The sequence below is a fragment of the Hemiscyllium ocellatum genome, chromosome 28, assembly GCF_020745735.1.
Source record: "Hemiscyllium ocellatum isolate sHemOce1 chromosome 28, sHemOce1.pat.X.cur, whole genome shotgun sequence".
In the NCBI taxonomy this organism is placed as follows: Eukaryota; Metazoa; Chordata; class Chondrichthyes; order Orectolobiformes; family Hemiscylliidae; genus Hemiscyllium; species Hemiscyllium ocellatum.
The window spans coordinates 29,182,841-29,207,055 of NC_083428.1; the positions used below are offsets into that span (position 1 = coordinate 29,182,841).

A 24,215-nucleotide genomic window follows, 5' to 3' on the forward strand; every position below is an offset into this window, starting at 1 on the left:
AGTATTTTAATTATTTGCTGATAGAAACACTGCAAAGGCTACTGCAGGCTTTAATAAGTAACATGACAGCATTCCTTCAGCTGTACCTTCTCTTGAGTGGAGAAATCAGAAGGACCAGCAGCAACCTCCATCATGATACTCTCCCCGCTCTGAAACACACAAACTCATCACTCTTAGGAAATATGGCTTCATTGCAAAAATTAACTCAGTGCCCTTTAGAAATCTTGAAAAACCAACTTGGCCAGAAAATCACAGAGTGAGGTGATAATATTCTCCTCTCCACTCCACTCCCAGCGGTTCACAGCCACTCACTGCACCCAGAATTATCTTGTTCATAACTTAACATTGTTCAGCTGCTTCTTTTACACACAACTATTCCAATATTTTCTTTAAATCTGGAGCAATACAAAATCCTTTATAAGTGCAGGAAGCTTTTAACTGGTGTCTTTTAGGATTCAAACATATCGCACACGTTAAAAGAGTTAGGGCAAAAGGTGCTGGCATTGTGCCAAATTATGGTTCTTCATATTTCACAGTTAAATGAATTACAAAGGGGCTCATGTGCCGTCACATTTAAAAAGGAATGAAAACTACTCAAGCTCTCTTTTTTAATGAAAGCAGAAGATATGGCTTGGTCGTCAAATAAGGAAGGACAAATTGCTGCAGACATACTTGGTCACTATCACATATTCCTTTTGGACTGAAAGAGGAGAGACCGGTACTTTCTAAACAGTATGGAGTTAAAAACAGCAGATGTCCAAACAGACTCGGGGGTTCAGATGCATGGATCTTTAAAATGTCACAAACAGGTCCAAACAATAATCAGAAAACTAATAGAATACTGGGCTTTGTATCTATAGGACTGGAGAACGAGATTAGATCCCCTACTGTGTGTAAATAGCTCTTTCAGCCCAACAAGTCCACACCGACCCTCTGAAGAGTAACCCAGCCAGACCCATTTCCCTCTGACTAATGCACCTAACACTATGGGCACTTTAGCATGGCCAATTCACCTGACCTGCACATCTTTGGACTACGGGAGGAAACCTGAGCACCCGGAGAAAACCCATGCAGACACGGGGAGAATGTGCAAACTCCACACAAACACTCGCCTGAGGCTGGAATCAAACCTGGGACCCTGGTGCTGTGAGGCAGCAGTACTAACCACTGAGCCATCGTGCCACCCCAAAGATGCAGAAGTTATGCTGCAGCTATACAAAACCCTGAATAGACCCCATTTGGAGTACCATGACCAGATGGAGAAGGATATATTAGCCTTTTGGAGTACAATGTAGACTTATATGAATGACACCTGGATTTCCGGGTTAAGATGAGGAGAGCTAAGGGCTGTTTTCTCTAAAATTTAGAAAGTTAGGGGTGATCTGATCGATGTCTTCAAGATATTAAGAGGAAGAGATAGGGTAGATAAAGATTAACTATTTCCAATGGTTGAAAATTCTAGAATCGGGGGCAAGGTTTGAGAATTAGGGCCAGGCCATTCAGGAGAGATATTAGGAAGCACTTCTACACACAAAAGGATGGTAAATATTTGTAACTCTCTTTCACAATGGCAGTGGACAAGAGAACCGTTGTTAATTTTAAATTTGAGGCATGTTTTTGTTAAACAAAGGCATAAAGAGGTATGGGCCAAAGACAGGTAAATGGAGTTCGGCACAGATGAGCCACAATCTCCAAATGGTGGAGCAGGCTTGAGGTGATAAATGGCCTACTCCCGACCAAAATAAAGCTTTTTGCCTTTCTTGCCCACTTTAATTGGGCAATAATTTCATAGAGGGTCCCCATAGTCAGCAGACAGAAATGTTCTAGACAGAACTATTTGTCCAGGCTGGATTAGATCCCAAAGTCAGAGATAGAGGCCAGTGTTTAATCCGTTGCACCAATTGGTGACTGCCAAAATTTGGTTCCTGAATACCATTAACCAATAGTAACCTACTTATTTACATAGTTCAATATAGAGTTGTATGCAGAATCAAAGTCAAACTCTCAGTCTCAAAAACAAACTGCAAAGTAATTTATCTTTGCTATTTAAATATTAAACATTCTACAGGCAACCCATTTTTCAGCTTACCTGTGTAAGGTATGGTGTGACAGAGACAAAAAATATATCATACACAAAGAGAACCGTGAGCAGTAATGTGCAAGCCTGGTTAAAACAAGAGAGTACCATTAAAGTCCAGAAACAGTTAATACTAAAGTTCAGTACAAACACCATTAAGGTCTGAAAAATTTATGCTTAAAGTTAAATATAAACATCAGAAGAATCTATAAATAGTTAATATTGAAACCAATTAAAAGGTTAATATGTCAAATCAGTAACCTGCTTCACTGCCAGTCCAGCCTATCAGCACGGATCAAGCAGCTGTCAACAAATTCAAAGAAATATGGAATGTTTTGTGGTGAAACAAGTGACTGTGGGTTACAGAATTTTAATTAGATAATAAGTTTATCCTTCCTTTATTAATTACATTTCAGATCTCAGCTTTCCACTGGGTCACAGCTCCCTGGCTGAATTTTTAAAGTGTTAGTGTCATTGTTATATGTTTCTTTATATATGTGACAACAGATTGGTCTAAAGTAAGTGCACACTTGCCAGAGATGAGGCAGTCCAACTATCCACGGTGAGGTACGGCAAAGTGTGGAAGCATAAGCAGTAGTGTTGGATACACAGGGACGCTGACCTTCAATGTTAACAGGTCAGCACTGGCTGAGAATTTGCAGTTAGCGCCATCTAGCAGTGTAAGTGTAAATTACTGCAACATGTAACAGGCTTTTAATAGATTTAAACTGGTAGATCTTTCATCAGAAATTCAATCCGAAATATTATCTCTGTCAATGGATGCTGCTTAACTTGCTGATTATTACCTGCATTTTCTGTTTTTATAATAGAAGTAAATGTTCCAGATCCTGATATCACACTTTATTTTCAGAATATTTAAGAGTTTCTGAAAATCTGACAGCAAATATGGAATCACAACAGTTAACATGTAGGTATAGCAAGCAATTACAAAAGCAAATGCTAACAGGATATCATGACTCGAAGAGCATGCAACAAAGATTCATTCAAGGACTGATTTCTGGGACGAGAGGATTTTCTGAGATCAGGTTGATCGATTGATCAGACCCTAGAGTTTACACAACAGGATAGGTAATTTATTGTCACTTGTATTTGTACAAAACAAAATGCAGTGAAAAGTGTTTTAAGTTGCTATACTCCAGCACCAATATTAATAACAGAAATCATATATAAAGTAAAATTAAGACAAAGTCCATCTTTGTTCAATTCACGACTCATGGGTTCCCAAGGTGGAGGAAAAGACAGGAACCACATGGTTCACTGTTGCAGAAAGCAACATGGGAGCTGCCGAATCTCAGGCCGTTGGAATCCCAGGCTAGAAGATGTGTAGAATAAGAGGTGATCTTGTTGAAATAAAAAAATCTTAAAGCTCTCAACAGAATGGATGCTAGGAAAATGCCCTACTGACTAAATTGTCAGTCATTTTGGATTGACGTAGAGAAAGTTTATTCTCTGAAAAGGATGTGAACACTTGGAATTCCCTTAAGAGAACTATGGAGGAACTGTCAATGAGAATATTCAAGAAAAAAAATCTATTTATCAAAAAAGAGACCAAGAATTTTGGACTTCTTTTAAATTCATGGGAAGTGGATGTCACCGATTAGGCCATAATTTATTGCTCATCCTTTATTGCTCTGGAAAAGATGGTAGCAAACCACACTCTCGAACCGCTGCAGCACATATTCCAAGAACACAGTGCTGTTAGGAAAGAAGCTCCAGTCTTCAAACCAGCAAGTGATCTAGTTCCAAGGCAGAGGGGAGTTTCCAGGCAACAGTGCTCCTGTGTCTGCTGGTCTTGTGGGCTGCCGATTAAGCAAGCTGCTTTGTCCTCAATGTTATTGAGCTTTTGAGTGTTTTTGGAAGTGCATTCATCAAGGAAAGAGGACAGTATTCCATCAAACTTGTGTCTTGTGCCTTGTAGATGATGGATAGGTTTTGGGAAGTGAGACAGTAAGTTACTCACTGCAGAATAACTAATCTCTGACCTGTTCTTGTAGCCAAGGTACCTGTACAGCTCATCCAATTCAGTTTCTGTTCACTGAGAATGCCTGAGATGTTGATAATGGAGAATTCAGCAATGGCAACACCATTGAATATCAAGTGGCGGTGATTGGATTTTCATGCTTGAGATAGTAATTGCCAAGCACTTGAGAAGTTAATTGTCACTTATCATCCAGAGCCTTAATGTTGTCCAGACCTTGCTACATTGGACATGGACTGCTCCAGTGCCCGAGGTGTTATGAATGGTGCTGACATCGTGCAATCATCAGCATGTACTCCACTTCTGACCTTCCTGAGACACTGTACAGATTAATAACTCAGCTTTATCCCCCCAAAACTCAACCAATCTGACTGGCTAGGATAAGCTGAAACAAGTTGCGACCTCATAACTGAAACACAATGTAAAAGATGTGGAGACAATATGTAAGAAGTCCATGAAAGTCCCCCACCACCAATAATGAACCTGAAGTATCTAAAAAGTAAATTGCATCAGGGAAAATACATTCTGATAACGCATAAGCAGCCAGGAGATTGTTGTTATAGATATCCTTTCAGCCAGTCTGGACATCACTGTCAATGGGTCACATATAGACATAAATACAGTTTTGATTCTAACTATCCAAACTTTAAATGTAAATATTATATCATAACCATTTGTATTCATGCAACAGAACTCAAGACACAGTACCTTAAAAGTTGGGAGTCGGATTGTTTTCAACATGTAAAGGCAAAAGGCAATTCCCAGAGTATCCTGCAAAACCCAGGCCCATCTGTGAAACAGAATCCATTCAGTATCTCAAAGACTGTGCAATAAATCATTGACCCAAAAATGTAGCAATGCACCATGATACATCGTAATAATGATGGCTTATGCTGAAGATTCATTAGTATAAACCATTTATTCAGAATGTCCATTTAAAGACATCTTTGGTAAATTTTGAAAGCAGAAGTTTTAAATAATTCAGTTTTTACTTAAGATTAAACAAATAAAACCAGAAATTGTGAAATATCTAATTATCAAAAAACATCTGCATCTTTTCTTAAAATAGCACAAATCAACACAAGTGGGTAATAGATATAGTGTGGTAATCAGTGAATAAACTAGGGTGAGAATTTAGGCATACATATTAGACAGTGAACACTAGTGTATAAATCTGAATATTGCAATTTTAAACGTAAAATAACATGATGCAAATAGGAGATAGACACTCAATACATGAAAGCCCTTTGTGCAGGAGTGGTTTAAAATCACCTTTACACAGCTAAGAACGCTCACATATTGGGATAAGAATTAAAACACAAATATTCACTCCACGCAATTCCAAAATCAGTAACGCAAACAGGGACAAGCAATAATAGTTTAACTCAAAGATTAACAAAAAGCTAAAACTTGTAAATGCTAGCAGTCTGAAGCAATTTGTGTAGGAAACAAATTAGCTAATTTTATCAGAACTTGAATATTCAGCATTTAAATAGGAGCAGGAGATTGTGGGAAGTCAGGGAAGAAATTGCAGGGCCCCTAGCAGAGATATATGTATCATCTATAACCATGGGTGAGGTGTTGGAAGACTGGAGGGTGCCTAATGTTGTGCCTTTATTTAAGAAAGGCTGTGAGGAGAAGCCTGGGAACAACAGACCAGTGAGCCTGACATTGGTGGTGGGTAAGGTGTTGGAGGTGATTCTGACAGACAGGAATTGGAGGCATTTGGAGAGATAAGGAATGATTAGAGATAGTCAGTATGTTTTGTGCAAGGAAAATCATGTTTCACAAACTTGATTGAGTTTTCTGAGGAAGTAACCAAAAAGACTGATGAGCGCAGAGCGGTAGACATGGTTTAATTGGACTTTAGAAAAGCTTTTGACAAGGTTCAACATAGTAGACCAATTAGTAATTAGATTCAGGGTGAACATGCCAATTGAGTACAAAATTGTCCTAATAGTAGCTGCTGGACGAGGCTGTGGTGGAGGGTTGTTTTGCAGACTGGAGACCTGAGACCAGCAGTGCTCCAAAAGGATTGGCACTGGGTCCACTTTTGGTTGTCATTTATATAAATGATTTGGATGAGAATATAGGAGGCATGGTTAGTAAGTTTACAGATTACACCAAAATTGGTGGCTTAGTGGATAGTGAAGAAGGATATCTAAGATTACAAAGTGATTTTGGTCATTTGGATCAATGGGCTGAGGTGTGGCAGTTGAAGTTTAATTTGGATAAATGCACGGTATTGCATTTTGGTAAAAAAATGAAGGGGAGGACTTACACAATCAATGGTAGGGCCCTGAGCAGTGTTGCAGAACAGAGACTTAATAGTTCAGGTACATAATTCTTTGAAATTTGCATTACAGGCAGACAGGATGGTTAAAAAGGCATTTAGCATGCTTGCCTTCATTACTCAGACCTCTGAGTATTGGAGTTGGGACGTCATGTTCAGGCCTCTTCTGGTGTAGTGTGGGGAGTTCTGGTCACCGTATTACAGGAAGGATATCATTAAATTGGACAGAGTTCACTTTGGTGGCAAGAACAGGAAGGCAGATTACGACCTCAACGGAATTAATTTCAGTAAAGGGGCAGTACAGAGAGATCTGGGTGTTCTTGTACACCAGTCAATGAAGGCAAGCATGCAGGTACAGCAGGTAGTGAAGAAGGCTAATAGCATGCTGGCCTTCATAACAAGAGGAATTGAATATAGATGCAAAGAGATGCTTCTGCAGCTGTACAGGGCCCTGGTGAGACCACACCTGGAGTACTGTGTGCAGTTCTGGTCTCCAAATTTGAGGAAAGACATTTTGGCTATTGAGGGAGTGCAGTGTAGGTTCATGAGGTCAATTCCTGGAACGGCGGGATTACCTTACACTGAAAAACTGAAGCGACTGGGCTTGTATACCCTTGAGTCTAGAAGACTGAGAGGGGGATCTGATTGAGACATGTAAGATTATTAAAGGATTGGACACTCTGGAGGCAGGAAACATGTTTCCGCTGATGGGTGAGTGCTGAACCAGAGGACACAACTTAAAAATATGGGGTAGACCATTTAGGACAGAGATGAGGAGAAACTTCTTCACCCAGAGAGTGGTGGCTGTGTGGAATGCTCTGCCCCAGAGGGCAGTGGAGGCCCAGTCTCTGGATTCATTTAAGAAAGAGTTGGATAGAGCTCTCAAGGATAGTGGAATCAAGGGTTATGGAGATAAGGCAGGAAGTGGATACTGATTAGGAATGATCAGCCATGATCATATTGAATGGTGGTGCAGGCTCGAAGGGCTGAATGGCCTACTTCTGCACCTATTGTCTATTGTCTAAAGGATTTACCAGAACGTTGCCAGGAGTGGAGGGATTGAGTTATAAAAATAGGAAAAGCTGGGACTTTTCCCACCGGAGCAAAAGAGTCAAGGGGGGACCTAATAGAGGTCATAAAATCATGAGGGGTATAAACAAGGCAAAGGGCAAAAGATCATTTCCCTATGGTGGGGGAATTCAAAACTAGGGGCTTTTTTTTTAAGGTGAGAGAAAAAAGATTTGAAAAGGACATAAGGGACAAGTATTTTTTGCTATACAGAGTGGTTAGTGTGTGGAATGAACTGCCTGGGGAAATCGTGGATGCAGGTACAGTTATAACATTTACAAGACATTTGGATCGATAAATGAATAGGAAAGGTTTGGAGGGATTCGGGACAAATCCAGCACGGTGGCTCAGTGGTCAGCACTGCTGCCTCACGGCGCCAGGAACCTGGGTTCAATTTAGGTGAACCCGGATAGGTTAGGTGAATTGACCGAGCTAAATTGTCCATAGTTTTCAGGGATGTGTAGGTGAGGTGCATTAGTCAAAGGAAAATGTAGGGTAATGGGTCTGGGTTGGATACTCTTCGGAGGGTCGGTGTGGACTTGTTGGGCCGAATGGCCTGTATCCACACTCAGGAGTTCTAATTCTAAATGCAGACGTGTGGGTCTAGTTTGGCTTGGGAGCATGTTCAGCATGGAATAATTGGACCAACTGGTTTGTGTCCATGCTATATGACTATGATTCTAACAGAAAAAGCAAAAGCAGGCAACATGCTCAAAAGTAAATCAGAAGATTTTGGATCATGGATCAGTATTCGGAATTATGATGTTGTAGCCATTATGGAGACTTGGCTATCACAGGGACAGGAATGGTTGTTGGCTATTCCAGGGTTTAGATGCTTCAAAAGGAGTGGTGATGATGGTGGTTGTGGTGGTCGGGGGTGGGGGTAGCAGAGTGTAAAAGAGGTGGAGGAGTGGCATTGCTAATCAGGGATAGTATCATAGCTGCAGAAAAGAAGGTCATTGAGGAGGGTTTGTCGACAGAGTCAGTATGAGTGGAAGTCAGAAACAGGCAAGGAGCAGTCACGTAATTGGGAGTTATTTTTCCAGGTGTTTGATCTCTTGGTGGGAAAGCAGTTTGGTGATAGTGATCACAACCTCCTGACCTTTACTATAGAGATGGCAGCAGACGATATGGGAAAGTACTTAATTGGGGGAGGGGGAATTACAATGCTCCTAGGAAGGAACTGGGGCACCCAAACTGGGATCGGATGTTTTCAGGGAAATGCAAAACAGAAAAGTGGAGGTTTTTAGGAAGCACTTGCTGATCATGCTAGACAGATTTGTCCCACTGAGACAAAGAAGGGATGGGAGGTTGAAAGAATCTTGGATGACAAGGGATGTGGAACATCTAGTCAAGAGGAAAAAGGAAACTTACTTAAGGTCGAACAGGCAAAGGTCAGACAGGGTTTTAGAGGATTACAAGGTAGCCAGGAAAGAACTGAAGAATGGAATTAGGAGAGGTAGAAGAGGGCATGAAAAAGCTTTAGCTGGTAGGTTTAAGGAAACCCTAAGACATTCCACACTTATGTGAGGAATAAGAGTATGGCCAGTGCAAGGGTAGGGCCAATCAGCGATAGTGGAGTGAATTTGTACCTGGAGTTGAAGGAAGTAGCGAAGGTCCTTAATGAATAATTTGCTTCAGTACTCACTACTGAGTTGGACCTTGACGTTTGTAAGGACAACATGAAACAGACTGATATACTAAACCGTTTGATGTCAGGAAGGAGGATGTGCTGACAATTTTGAAAAACATAAGGATAGATAAGTCCCCTGGGCCAGATGGAACATATCCAAGGTTACTACAGGGAGTGAAGGAAGAGATTGCTGCACCTTTGGCGATGATCTTTGCATCCTTACTGTCCACTGGAGTAGTGCCAGATGGAGGGTGGCAAATGTTATTCCCTTGTTTGAGAAAGGGAATAGGAATAATCCAGGGAATTACAGACCAGTCAGTGGTGGGCAAATTGTTGGAAAGGATTCTCAGAGACAGGATTTATGATTACTTGGAAGACCACAGTTTGATTAGAGATAGTCAGCATGGCTTGGTAAGGGGGACGTCATGCCTCACAAACCTTATTGAATTCTTTGAGGATATGACAAAACATGTTGATGAAGATAGAGCAGTAGATGTGGTATACATGGATTTTAGCAAAGCATTCAATAAGGTTTCCCATGGTAGGCTTATTCAGAAAGTAAGGAGACATGGGAAACAGGGGATTCTGGCTGTCTGGATACAGAATTGGCTGGCCCATAGAAGATAGAGGCTGGTGGTAGGTAGAAAGTATTCAGTCTGGAGCTCCACGACCAGTGGTGTTCAGCAGCGATTGGTTCTGGGACCTCTGCTCTTGGTGATTGTTATAAATGACTTGGAGGGATCCAAGATGGCGGCGACCCAGCAAGACTGAGTCCACAGTGCTCTACCCAAAACTTGGGAAAAGTGGGCTATCCACCCCCACCACACTCACTAAACCATTTATAATAGTTGTTAACCTTAAATAGTTACCTATTAGTACATTTAAATAGTCTAATACTAGCTGGAAAATGAGTAAAGGGAAGGGAACAGGCGGCTCTAAGAAAGCAGGGACCCCTCCCCCACCCTCTCCCTCTTCAGCTGCAACAAAGGTGTCTTCAGCTACTTCAGGAGATTTACCAATGAAGATGAGCTTTGAGGAGATGTTTGCCAGGTGGGAGGCGAAGATTGATGCTTTTATCGATGAGTCTCGGCAGAGCAGAGAAGCACTATCAGCCGAGCTGCAGAAGCAGGGCAGAGACATTCAGGAATTGGAGTGCCGAGTCAGAGAGGTGGAGTCGAAGGCCGCAGCCTCAGAGACTGGGATAAAATCAACAGCCGACCACATCCGTTTTCTCGAGAATCGAGTCCAGAACCTAGAAAACCACATTGATGACCTCGAAAATCGATGTCGTAGAAAAAATATTCGGTTGTTGGGCCTGCCCGAGCAGGAAGAGGGAGGTCAGCTGACAGCATTCTTAGAGCATTGGCTGCCACAACTTTTAAATCTGCATAATGGATCAGGCCAGGTAAGGGTAGAATGGGCCTACCGGGTCACAGTACGTGGGCCCGGCTCAACCCAGCGCCCACGCCCGGTCCTGTTCCAGCTGCAGAGCTATAGGGAGAGGCAGATGCTCCTGGAAGCCTCAAGAAATCTGGGAAAAGATCCCCAAGCTATGACCCACAAAGGATCCAGGATCATGCTGTTCCAGGACTTCTCCCCAGCTTTGGTCCGAAAGAGGAAGGCATTCGATGAGGCGAAGAAGCGTTTAAGGGACTTAAATATCCAGTACTCCTTACGATATCCAGCGACGCTACGCCTTAGCCACGAAGGATCCATATATAACTTCGGATCACCGGAGAAGGCTAAGGAATTCTTGGACTCTCTTAAATAAACTGTAAGAGATTGTGGACGCTGGTCTGCCTTTCCCATTATTTTGGTTTACATCCCTTCATCTTTTCTTATCTTTCCCCCTATGTGTGTATGTATATATATATATATGTTGGGGCGTTTGGTTAATGTTGATGGGGAGAGGTGGTTACCTTATTCTATTTTACTTCTGTTTTTAGGAGCGGGGTTGTTTTTCTTTCCCCTGTTATTTTGTGGTATTATATTTAAGTATTACATGTTGAGATTGTAATCTTATAGTTATATATGGTATTAATATTCTCAAATATATTTAGATGTGGGTGTGGGTGGGGGTGGGGTGTTCACTGTTAACTCTAGCTTTATATTATGTTTGAATTCTCCTCATTTTATTGAGGAACACCTGGGTCAAGGGTGGGGCACTGGTTGGAAGAGGGTAAGATGGACTTTGGGAGAGGAAGTGACGCTCCCTGGGAACAAGGGAGAAAATCTCCAATTCGGAATGTTTTATATTTTTTATACTTAGAAAGAGTTTTTTGTTATATTGTTTTGAGTGTATCAGAGAATCTTTACTTTTGTAAATCTTGTATGCTCCATGCTCGGGATGTTCTAGATAGGGTTTCCCCTCCCGAGGGGTCTCGGATCTGTCCAGATGATTATGGCTGAACAGTCGGTTAAGTGGTGCACCTGGAATGTCAGGGGGAGTAATTCGCCAGTTAAAAGGAAGAAAATATTATCAAATCTTAAGGAGAGAGTTGATATAGCTCTCCTACAGGAGACACACCTGTCGGATAAAGAACACTTAAAATTACGACAGGGCGGATTTGATCAGGCCTTTTTTTCCTCTTTTAATTCAAAAAGCAGGGGAGTCGTTATCCTTGTCCGGAAGAACTTCCCTTTGAAAATTCTAAATCAGATAAAAGACGAATCTGGACGATATATTTTGATTAAAGCCCTCATAAATGGAGAGGAATATGGGATTTTAAATGTATACTGCCCCCCGGCACACCCCTTTAAATTCATAATGGAAGCTTTTTCAAAACTGATGGCCTTTGGTGCCCGTCATACAATTATAGGGGGAGACTTTAATTGTATTATGGATCCGGAAATAGACAGGATTCCCAAGAGTGCCGTTGGAGTATCTCCTAGATCTAGACAACTGGCGGACCTGAATAAAGAATTAGGATTGGTAGATGTATGGAGATGTCTCCATCCACAGGGTAGAGATTTTTCTTTCTACTCTAATCCACATAAATGTCACACAAGAATTGATATGTTTTTTGCCCCATCGATTTTTCTAAACTCTATAGCAACCTGTAAAATAGGTACTATAGCAATCTCTGACCATGCCGCTGTATACATGGAAACTAAGGTAAAGAACAATGGGACATCTGCTCGGCATTGGCGTATGGACCCCTTCCTGATAAAAGATAGCAAATTTTTAAAGTATTTCTCCCAAGAACTTAAAACTTTTTTAGAAATTAATACTGGTACGGCTAGCAATCCGTCAATGATGTGGGAGACCATCAAAGCTTATGCACGAGGTTTGATCATCTCCTATTCAGCGACCCAGAGGAAAATGAAGGGAGAGCAACAGCGTCTGCTCGAAGCTCGCCTAAAAGCAGCCGAAACAGCATACGCTGATAGACCTTCTATCACAAAATTGCAGAGGATTACAGCTCTTAGGACAGCTTTAAACACCGCGCTTACTCAAACGGCTAAAAGGGAAATATTATTTGCGAAACAAAGATTATATGAATATGGCGACAAACCGGGTAGATACTTAGCATTTCTTGCAAAGAAAAAGAAAGCCCCTCAAACTATTCCGACCATCAAGGAAAGTACAGGTACCCTGACTTATGATCATAAAAAGATCAATGCGACCTTTAAAGAATTTTATTCTGAACTATATAGATCGCAGGATTGTGAAGATAGGATTAGGAGGATGCAGTCATTTTTTAAAAATTTGACCTTCCCGGGCCTGACTCCGGAACAGGTGTCGGCCCTAAATATCCCTTTAACAGTCCAAGAAATACTTGAGGCAATTAGGCAACTTCAGAGCGTAAAAGCACCGGGCCCGGATGGTTTTCAAGCTGAATTCTATAAAGAATTTACAGGAATATTGGTTGACCCACTTATGGATATGTATAATTTTGCGCATAGTCAGGTCTGTCTCCCGCCCACGCTGAAAGAAGCAAATATTTCTCTTATCCTCAAAAAAGGAAAAGACCCAGAAGATTGTGCATCTTACAGACCAATATCCTTACTAAATGTAGACTTTAAAATTCTCTCAAAAATGTTAGCACTAAGACTAGAAAGGGTACTGCCATATATTATAAAGGAGGACCAGACGGGATTTATTAAGGGCCGCAGATCATCCAATAATATCAGAAGGGTCTTGAATATGATCCAAGCCTGTCATCAGGGAAAGATACCAGGAGTAGTAATTTCATTGGATGCGGAAAAGGCATTTGATAGGGTTGAATGGTCATATTTATTTTACACATTGGAAAGGTTTGGCGTTGGACAGGTGTTTACCAAATGGGTTTCAACATTGTATAATGACCCCAAAGCAGCTGTTATTACTAATGGGTTAAGATCGGATGGCTTCAGTGTGGGTAGGGGCTGCCGTCAAGGATGTCCTCTCTCACCATTGTTGTTTACACTGATAATCGAACCATTAGCAGAAGCCATCCGGACTGATCCTAATATAACGGCCCCGAGGATTGGTACAGGTAAACACAAAATTACCCTCTATGCAGATGACGTTCTCTTATTCCTCAGTAATCCTTTAATGTCAGTGCCTCGTCTAATTCAAGTTATTAATACATTTAGTGCATTCTCAGGCTATAAAATTAATTTTTCAAAATCGGAAGCCATGCCAATGGGTGGTCTGGCTATGATACCCCACTTAATGGACGGATCCCCTTTTCCCTTCCGTTGGTCCCTGGAGGGCTTCTTATATTTAGGTATTTTTATCACGCCAGTATTTGATCAGCTGTATAGGGCTAATTTTGTACAATTAATGGAAAGGATAAGGCAGGACCTCCAGCGATGGAGAGACCTTCCGATTTCCTGGCTAGGGAGAATAGCATTAATTAAAATGAATGTTCTGCCCCGTCTCTTATATCCTATGAGAATGCTCCCGCTGATGCTGCCAAGGCTAGCCCTACGTAAATTATATGGCTGGTTGGGCTCCTTTATTTGGAACCATAGACGGCCCCTTATTAAGCTGAAGAAGCTACAGCTTCCACAGGCAAGGGGAGGACTGGACTTCCCAGACTTTAGGAAATATCAGTTAAGCTCCCTACTAAGTTACATAGCTGATTGGGTTTCATCTGATCCACAATCAATTTGGCTGGATATCGAAGCCTCCCAAGTAAAATACCCACTTATTAACCTTTTATTTTCAGATAAGAGGAAAATCATTACAGACCACTGTAAAAATCCCATAATATTAAACACAATTAAGGCCTGGAATATAATGCGGCAAAATGAGGGTAACTCACATAAAACATCCCCCCATGCACCAATAGTAGGCGCATGGGGATTCCAACCGGGGATTACAGATGCCACCTTTAAACTCTGGAGATCCAGAGGCATCTCATGCTTAGGGGACCTATTTAAAGATGGGATCCTGATGTCCTTTGAGCAGCTGCGTCTGAAATTCGGAATACCTAATGGGGATCTCTTTCGATACTTCCAAGTTCGAGATTATATACAGAGGAAGACTACATTAATGGATAGTCTTTATAAATCAGACAGAGAACGTAATGTCTTACGACCAGCGGGGGCATCCTCCGTTAGTACTATATACCATTTGCTACATGATGGAGTCTCAGGAGACATGGATGACCTGCTTAAAACATGGGAGCAGGACTTGGGGCTAGAAATCTCTGAGGATATGTGGAATGACATTTGGGAAAATGCTAAAAGAATTGCTATCTGTAACAGAACTCAGGCTATCCAACTAAAGATACTTCATAGGGCCCATATAGCTCCGGCTCGACTGGCAAAATTTAAGGCAGGAGCATCTCCAATGTGTCCTAAATGCAAAATAGAGGTGGGTACTCTTGTACATTGTCTGTGGACTTGTCAGAAAATCCGCAGATACTGGACTAAAGTGGCAAATACCCTGACAGAAATTTTAGGAACGGAAATTAGGGTGGACCCTGTATCTCTCCTTTTGGGCTTTTCGAACCTCTCATCTCTGGATATGCATGGGAAGAGACTATTTTCTATTCTCTCTTTCTGTGCAAGGAAAAATATTTTGGTGAACTGGGTGGCTGAGGGTCCCCCTGGACTTTCAAATTGGCACAGATTAATTATGGAATATATCCCCCTTGACTTCCTCATAAATATGGTGCACCGAAAGACTGAATTATTTTATAAAATATGGCAGCCCTTTTTGAATTATATAAATGCAGATATTTCGGCTATCCTAACAAGGGCTTTTATTTAGTGAAGATTTCAGACCGGGCTGCTCCGGGGCCCCTTGGGAGAGGAATCCTGCGCGAATACGGGTTTTATTATATTTGATGTTTATACATTCCGAGCATGTAAGAGACTTAGGTATACACTCTGGTTAGTTATAGGTTAGATTAGTAGAAAGTTGAGTTTTTTTTTTCTTTCTTTTTTCGTTTCTTTTTTTTTCTTTTTTTGTTTTCTTTCTCTTTTCTTTGTTAAATTATGACTATTGTATATATGATTTAATTGTACATCAATGTTTGTATTTGAGAGTTTTGTTTATTTTTGTAAATTTGCAAAAATGTTAAATTTCAATAAAAATATCTACAAAAAAAAATAAATGACTTGGATGAGTAAGTGGAAGGGTGGATTAGTACATTTTTCAATGACATGAAGGAGGAGTTGAGGATAGCGTGAAGGGTTGTTGTTATTTGCAACAAGACATTCACAGAATGCAGAACTTGGGTGATAACAGGCAGATGGAATTCAATCTGGAAAAATGTGAAGTGATTCACTTTGGAAGGTCAATTTTAAATGTAGAATACAGGGTTAAAGGAAGGATTCTTGACAGTGTGGAGGAACAGAAGGTGTATGGTGTGTTGGCTTTCATTAGCAGGGGCATTGAGTTTAAGAGCCGCGAGGCTATGCTGCAGCTCTATACAGCCCTGATTAGACCACACTTGGAATACTGTGTTCAGTTCTGGTCACCTCATTATAGGAAAGATGTGGAAGCTTTGAACAGGGTGCAGAGGAGATTTACTGGAGATACTGCCTGGACCAGAGTTCATGTCTTATGAAGAAAGGTTGAGGGAGCGAGGGCTTTCCTCATTAGCGTGAAGAAGGATGAGAGATAACTTGATAGATATGTACAAGGTGTGGCATAAATAGAGTGGATAGCCAGAGACTTTTTCCCATGGCAGAAATGCCTATCACGAAGGGTCATAATTTTAAGGTGATTGGAGGAAGATTTAGGGGAGATGTTAGAGGTAGGTTCTTTCCTCAGAGAGTGATGGGTGCGTGGAATGCACTGCAGCAGTGGTAGTAGAATCAGATACATTAGGGACATTTACACAATTTTTGGATAGGCACGTGGAACAGTATAATGAAGGGTACGTAGGTTAGTCTGATATTAGAGTAGGATAAAAGGCTGGCATAACATCGAGGGCCGAATGACCTGTCCTATGCTGTATTGTTTAGATTAGATTACTAGATTACTTACAGTGTGGAAACAGGCCCTTCGGCCCAACAAGTTCACACCGACCCGCCGAAGCGACAACCCACCCATACCCCTTACCTAACACTACGGGCAATTTAGCATGGCCAATTCACCTGACCCGCACATCTTTGGACTGTGGGAGGAAACCGGAGCACCCGGAGGAAACCCACGCAGACACGGGGAGAACGTGCAAACTCCACACAGTCAGTCGCCTGAGGCGGGAATTGAACCCAGGTCCCTGGCGCTGTGAGGCAGCAGTGCTAACCACTGTGCCACCGTGCCGCCCCTTCTGTGCCACCGTGCCGCCCCTTTAATGTTCTAAGATGGGAGGATGGCAATGAAAATGTTTTTAAATATGGGAAGAAACATTTTAAAGGTATGAGTGAGGCAAAAGTCACATGAAAAACTAAGTCAGTTGGTGGGGGGGCTACCTTGAGTAAAAAGGAAATGGAAAAAAAGCTAAGAATGAGAGGGAAAGCTGACCAAATTTTATAATGCAGATTCAAACAAGGGTGGGAAAGGTTAGTCCTTCATGTTAACCTTCATGCCAATTAAAGGTTTGCATGTCCTTTGAATTTTTGTGACTTAAAGTCACTTTGAATTTTTGACAATTGCTACTCAGACAGAACAGAAGACCAAAACAGTAGAATGAGCAATTAAAATAGCAAGTGAGCAACAGCCTGTGTCAACAGCTGTGAACAGACTGATGCATGGCAAAGCAGCTACCTAATCTGCATTTGGTCTCTTTGGGTGTAGATTACACTGAGCAATGGATACGTTGGCTAAAAGCAAACATACATATAAACTGTAAGCTCATTAACATGACAATGTTACTTACTTGTCTTCATTTCTGAATGCTGCCCACACACAACTAACTGAGACACAAAACATGCCAAGAACCAACATCCGTACTTGGGGACGCTTGTGACTACATGGTAAGTCTGGAATCCTGATTAGAAGAGGAGAAAGGTTCAGGGTAAAATCAGTAAAAAGACTAGGAGAGAATTCCAGTTTCAATGTTGTTTTAAACTTAGCTTTTACATTAATTTACAAAGAGTATATTTTAAGTTACATCATACCTGCATTCACAGAAAGGAATTCTCCCTACAAATGGAGACAGGCAGCTATAAAGTCCAATGGAAGAGGCAAGGCAGAAAATTCCTATGATTACGTACACTGGTTTTGAAACAAGAAACAATGAGAGAAAGTGCTTAGATTATATGACTTTTGAATATTCACAAGTGTCATAGCAGTTTACAAATCGCTTCCCTCAAACATCATACTTGAAACTGAGCAACTAATTTCAACCCAGAAATTTATTGTTGTTTTTTGCAAATTTTCTCCTGAAAATACAGAATTTTAGTTCTAGATGACAAATACTGAAGGGCATTTAATCTGTTCTGCATAGGAATCTAGACAGTCAGCATCAGCATATTAACTGTTGACGACATCACACTGGAGTCCAATCTTACTGATGTCTGTAATTCTTAGTAAGAGTCTATGGGTCAGGAGTCCGGAACCATGGTTAATTTTTTTTTCCTCTCTTTATCCAAAGATCCTAATGCGAATGGAAGTACACTACTGTTTGGGTGAGAACAACAGAGGCAGAAAGGTTTTGATGAATGGTTGGATTAACAAATGGATTGAACCTGGAAACTTGTTGTAAAGTTTGACTCAATTACACTCACTAAGCCAAACAGCATCTCTGTACAAGTCAAATGTGGAAGTTCTGCCTCAGCAATATATGATACTATGTTAAAATATTTCGACCATCCACCCCACAGTACGAAACGTTGAAAAATGTAACGAACTCTGGCACATGACTTCTTGCCATCCAGCTCACTCTCAGATATTTGAACATTCGGTAGCAGTGACATACCTAGCTGATGGTAGAAATAGTAAAGGAGCACCAACATTGAGCAGCACATAACCACAAAAATACAGATCATGATTGGTGTAACATCGACAGTTTCATCATCCTGTTTGTCTGCCCCATCATGCTTGTGTTTCATGTAGCGCCTTAAACAGGAAGAAAAATATTAAAATACCACATTTCATATGAGAGTAAAAACATTTATATAATTGCCAGATATTTATTTGATATAAACTTTTAAAGTGTGACAACACTGGCATTTTCTCCCTATCCATAACCACGCTGGTGAAACTGGTGGTGAGCCGTTTCTTTGAAGCGCTGCAGTCCATGTAGTGTAAGTGCTCGCACAATGCAGTGAGGGAGGGTCTCCCAGGATTTTGATCCAACAATTATGATGGAAAGTCAACATGGAGTGCAACTTGGAAGAGAACTCGCAGGTATTCCCATGTGCCTTATGATGTAGTGCAACACTGGGAGAATAAAAAAAACAAGAGCAAATAGTGACCAAAACACTGCTCTCTTAATTTTGTTTGTGAAAAGCTCTCAGTTCCTGTAGGACAGACAATGAGAAAGGAATTTTGGCCTGCATCCAAAGTTTCTCAAAGAAATTTGAGGCCTGAATTCAACGGACAGGGTTTGCTGATGTGAATATGGTTTCTGCTGCCGATGGTAAAGTCAGTCAACACAGTTCATGCAATGGCACCAACCAGCCAACCTCAAGATCACACCCTGATCACAAGTGAATCATAGCATTAGTTGGATGAGGGAAAATAGAATTGCAGCCCACATCCACAAATGAATTAAAAAAAAACTTTATATATATGAAATATCCCAAAAAGTGGGTTTGTATTGCAAGTGCCCCTCAGGCAGATTTGGCTGAGGTGACTGAAGGAGCACTGACAACTATCAATCACATAAAACATCACATACAATTTGCTTAGTTCCACGCAGCACAGCCCACCTACCTTTTCACATCTTTGCTTCCTGCCCAGTATCCACCAATTGCTACTGTCCCGACTGCCATGACGAAGATAACCACCATGTTATAGTCCAGGAATGGTTCGTTTGGGGCGTACATTGCTACTTTGATTGATTTTCCAAAGGTCTGTTAAGAAAATAAAGCATTTTGTTACAACATAAATGTTGTTCATTTAGTTCTGCCAATTGGAATGTTACACATCAGACAATATTGGCCGTGACAGGACTTAGTTACACACCATGTTAACAGAAGTGGTAAAAATTGAGACATTTTGTATATTAAGTTTTTGATACTGTTCTCATAAGATGGTGTTTAACAGGCGTTTGCTTTGCTTTCCTTTATTGGTCAGAGCATCGAGTATAGAGTTGGGTGGTCATGTTGCAGCTGTACAGGTCCCTGATGAGGTCACTTTTGGAATACTGTGTGCAATTCTGGTCTCCCTCCTATAGGCAGAATGTTGTAAAACTTGAAAGGGTTCAGAAAAGATTTACAAGGAGGTTTCCAGGGTTGGAGGGTTTTAGCTATAAGGAGAGGCTGAGGCTGTTTTCCCTGGAGCGTCAGAAGCTGAGGGGGGAACCTTATAAAATCATGAAGGGCGTGGATAGGGTAAATAGGCAAAGTCTTTTCTGATGAAGGGCTCTGGCCCGAAACGTCGAATTTCCTGTTCCTTGGGTGCTGCCTAACCTGCTGTGTTTTAACCAGCAACACATTTTCAGCTCTGATCTCCAGCATCTGCAGACCTCACTTTTTACTCAAAGTCTTTTCTGAGTTGGGGAATCCAGAACTAGAGGGCATATTTTTAGGGTATGAGTGGAAAGATATAAAAGAGACTTATGGGGCAATGATTTTCATGCAAAGAGTGGTGCAGTGTATGGAATGAGCCGCCAGAGGAAGTGGTGGAGGCTGGTATAATTGCAACATTTAAAAGGCATGTGGATGGGTATGTGAATAGGAAGGGTTGAGAGAGACATGGACCAAACGCTTGGCAAATGGGACTTGATTAATTTAGGATATCTGGTCAGCATGGACGAGTTGGATCAAAGCATCTGTTTCAATGCTGTACATCTCTGTGACTTTATGACCTGTAAATGATCAGCACTGGGTTTGACAATATTGTGTCACTGGGGCCACCTTTGTGTATCACTGAATATCAGCCATCTCTTGACAAGCTTAATCCTCTGTTTTCATTTATTTGCATAAAGGGAAGCCATTGATATCAACAGATCCTACTATTGAAAGTTAGGATTCATCTACTAACACAATACAACTGAGATAAAATTAGCACTTAACTAACTGGCTGACAACAATCAAACTGATCAAAACCAGCAAGCAAAAAGTACAACTAGAGATAGGGCTGAGATGCCCGAGCTGTACCACAGGATGATAACAGTAGCATGTGAGGGATGCTGCATACTGCCTGGATGGCCCTGTCCCACAGTGTACTTTACTGCACAGAAGGAAGCTCTATGGCCCAGTAGGTCCATGCCAGCTCTCTGTGGAGCACTTGATTGAGACATACCATAAAATGTTTTAATTATACCTTAAGTCAATGAATTTATTTGTTTTCTTAGTTTCATTTCAAGTAGAGTTTTTAGTCAATGCTTCAGATAGATTAAACAAACTGTTTTACAGCCATCTCCAGAACCATTAGAAGAATAACCAAATCAACTAAATTAGACCAGACTAATCCAGCTGATCTCCAGAAGTCTACATGACAAACCAACATATGAGCTGCTAATGTTACCAACAAGTTTTGACAGCCCTGTACAATCCCAGAATGTCTAGCTGGCAATTTTTTTCCTACTAGAGGAAAGACAGCAGCACAGCTGAGCTGGAATTCTTCTACAGAATTGGGAAACCTGTAGTTTATGATACATCGAATTACTCACAGATCTCAACCCATTCTCCTGCACTTCGCAAGGACTCAAGCTGGTTCTATGTAAATTAATGCACCACATTAAAATAAACCAATGAGAATGCAGTATACTACACTTAAACATTAACCCACTGGATGTGAAATGACACATGCCCACTACTGACCGTACAACCAATAGCAGCTTCTGGTACTGGCTAGGTACAGTTTTCTAGTGGACAAAGGAAAGGATCAATAATTTTAGGGTAAGTGACCTTCACATTTCTCTACATTCAGACTGAGTGTTATCCTTTAATGTTCACTTCTTCATCATGGCTGTCTCCTTCCACTTTAAAATTCTCACTGAAGTTTTCAAATCTCTCCATGGTCTGAGCTCTCCGAATCTCTAATTTTCTCCAGCTCAATAATCCTCAGAAGCCCTGGTGCTCATCAATTTAGCCCCTAATCAGCATTTTCTTCTCAATAACGGTATCACTGCCTTCAGAAATCAAGGCCCTGAAGCTCTGGAATTCCTTCCATTAATCACTCCATTTCTCCTTGTTTTGTTGCCCTTTTTGTGATATTTCTTAACACTCTCTGACCAAGCTTTAAATCATTTGTCCTCTTATCTTCTTGCATAGCTCCTGTCAAATTGTGTTTGACCATAAAGAAAGCTGCACTTCTGTAGCACTTCTCGTGACCGCTGGACATCTCAAAGGGTTTGAAGGATTTTTTGAGATACAGTCATTATTACCACAATAGCCAATGTGTGCAGAGCAAAGTCTGGTAAAAGGCAATATGATAATGATCAGATATACTTCAATGTTGGTTATAATTAGTGGCCAAGATAGCAGGGATAGCTTCACTGCTGTACTACAAAATGGTAAAATATCCCCGAATTTTCATTCCTGAGTTGTGAATGCAAGTCTGTAAAATTTCCAGAGCCACAAACCTGATTAATTGTCGACATGAATCAAGCAAACCATCTTGGTAAATAGTTCAGGGGCATCCACCAGCGCAGAAGCTGGTTGTTTGAAAGGTCAGCCTTGGTGCTCTGGATCTTTGCCCCAGTTGTTAATGAAAATAATAGAACAAAATAAAAGCTATCAACTCTCTTCTTACATGCGTCATTCATACCAACCTACATCAACTCATGTTCTCGGTCACTCCCGCATACCACCTCACACTCTCCTACTTATATTCTTCAGTTGACCCCACATCCCTATACAACTCCTATGACAACTCACATTATCCAGTGCAATCTTTTGTTCATACACCCTCCATTCCACCTCAATCAGTACGTAATATGGGCAGACCACAGCATATATGCATAGACATAACATAAAGGTCTGTGCATCTAGAACATAGAACATTACAGTGCAATACAAGTCCTTCAGCACTCGATGTTGTGCCAACCTGTGGAACCAATCTGAAGCCTATCCATCCTACACTATTCTATTTTCATCCATATGTTTATCCAATGACCATTTAAATGCCCTTAAAGGTGGCGAGTCTGCAGGCAGTGCATTCCCCAGCCCTACTACTCTCTGAGTAAAGAAACTACCTCTAGAAATCCTATAGAATCCTACAGAAATCCTATATCACCTCTCAATTTATTGTTATGTCCCCTCATGTTAGCCATCACCAGCCAAGGAAAAAGGCTCTCACTGTCCATCCTATCTAATCCTCTGATTATCTTGTATGTCTCAATTAAGTCACCTTTCAACCTTCTCTTTAACGAAAACAGCCTCAAGTCCCTCAGCCTTTCCTCATAAGACCTTCCTTCCATACCAGGCAACATTCTAGTAAGTCGCCTCTGAATCCTTTCCAAAGCTTCCATATCCTTCCTATAATGTGGTGACCAGAACTGTACGCAATACTCCAAGTGCAGCCGCACCAGAGTTTTGTACAACTGCAGCATGACCTCGTGGCTCCAAAATTCAATACGTCCACCAAGAAAAGCTAACACACCATATATCTTCTTAACAATGCTATCAACCTGGGTGGCAACTTTCAGAGATCTATGTACATGGAACTGAGACCTCTCTGCTCATCTACATAAGCAAAAATTTTACCATTAGCCTAGTACTCCTTATTTCTGCAGTTCCATCCAAAGTGAATCACCTTACATTTTCCACATTAAACTCCATTTGCCAGCTCTCACCCCAGTTCTGCAGGTTATCTATGTCCCTCTGTAACCTCCACATCCTTCGGCACTATCCACAAATCCACCGACCTTAGGGTCATCCGTAAATTTACTAACCCATCCTTCTCTGCCCTCATCCAGGTCATTTATAAAGAAGCCAAACAGCAGTGATCCCAACTAGCAATACACCACTAGTAACTGAACTCCAGGATGAACATTTCCCATTAACCACCACCCTCTGTCTTCTTTCAGCTAGCCAAATTACGATCCAAACAGTTAAATCACTCTCAGTCCAATGACTCTATATTTTGTACAATAGCCTACTGTGGGGAACCTTATCAAACACCTTACTGAAATCCATATATACCACATCAACCACTTTACCCTCATCCACCTGTTTGGTCACCATCACAAAAAACCCAGTAACGTTTGTGAGGTACTACCTATCCTTTACAAAACCTTGTTGACTATTCCTAATCAACTTATTCCTCTCTAGATGATTATAAACCCTATGTCTTATAACTTTTTCCAACATATTACCCACAACCAAACTAAGGCTCACTGGTCTATAATTACCAGGGTTGTCTCTACTCCCCTTCTTGAACAAGGGGACATTTGCTTTACTACAGTCTTCAGGCACTATTCCTGCAGATAATGGTGACATAAAGATCAAAGCCAAAGGCTCTGCATCTTCTCCATGGCTTTCCAGAGAATCCAAAGATAAATCACATTCGGCCCACAGGACCTATCTATTTTCACACTTCCCAGAATTGCTAACAACTCCTCTTTGCACACGTCAGTCCAGTCTAGTCTAGTAGCCTGTACCTCAGTATTCTCCTTGATAACGTTGTCTTTTTGCAATGTGAATA

The 24,215-nt window shown here is 41.2% G+C and overlaps 1 protein-coding gene across 5 annotated transcripts in view; it reads right to left on the bottom strand.

Annotated features, from left to right (window-relative positions):
- The window catches only part of sppl2 (signal peptide peptidase-like 2), a 55,218-nt gene that overhangs the window by 19,653 nt on the left and 11,350 nt on the right, over nt 1-24,215 (bottom strand). For all 5 annotated transcript variants that reach the window (XR_009646170.1, XM_060846027.1, XM_060846029.1 and 2 more), the window contains exons 5-11: nt 19,335-19,474; nt 18,376-18,515; nt 17,576-17,672; nt 17,335-17,445; nt 4,785-4,866; nt 2,090-2,164; nt 87-149 (exon numbers count right to left, since the gene is read on the bottom strand). Coding sequence is in view for 4 of the 5 variants with exons in the window: in XM_060846027.1 (XP_060702010.1) it covers nt 87-149; nt 2,090-2,164; nt 4,785-4,866; nt 17,335-17,445; nt 17,576-17,672; nt 18,376-18,515; nt 19,335-19,474 (708 nt within the window). In the remaining variant the exon portion in view is untranslated. The remainder of the gene's footprint in view (nt 1-86; nt 150-2,089; nt 2,165-4,784; nt 4,867-17,334; nt 17,446-17,575; nt 17,673-18,375; nt 18,516-19,334; nt 19,475-24,215) is intronic.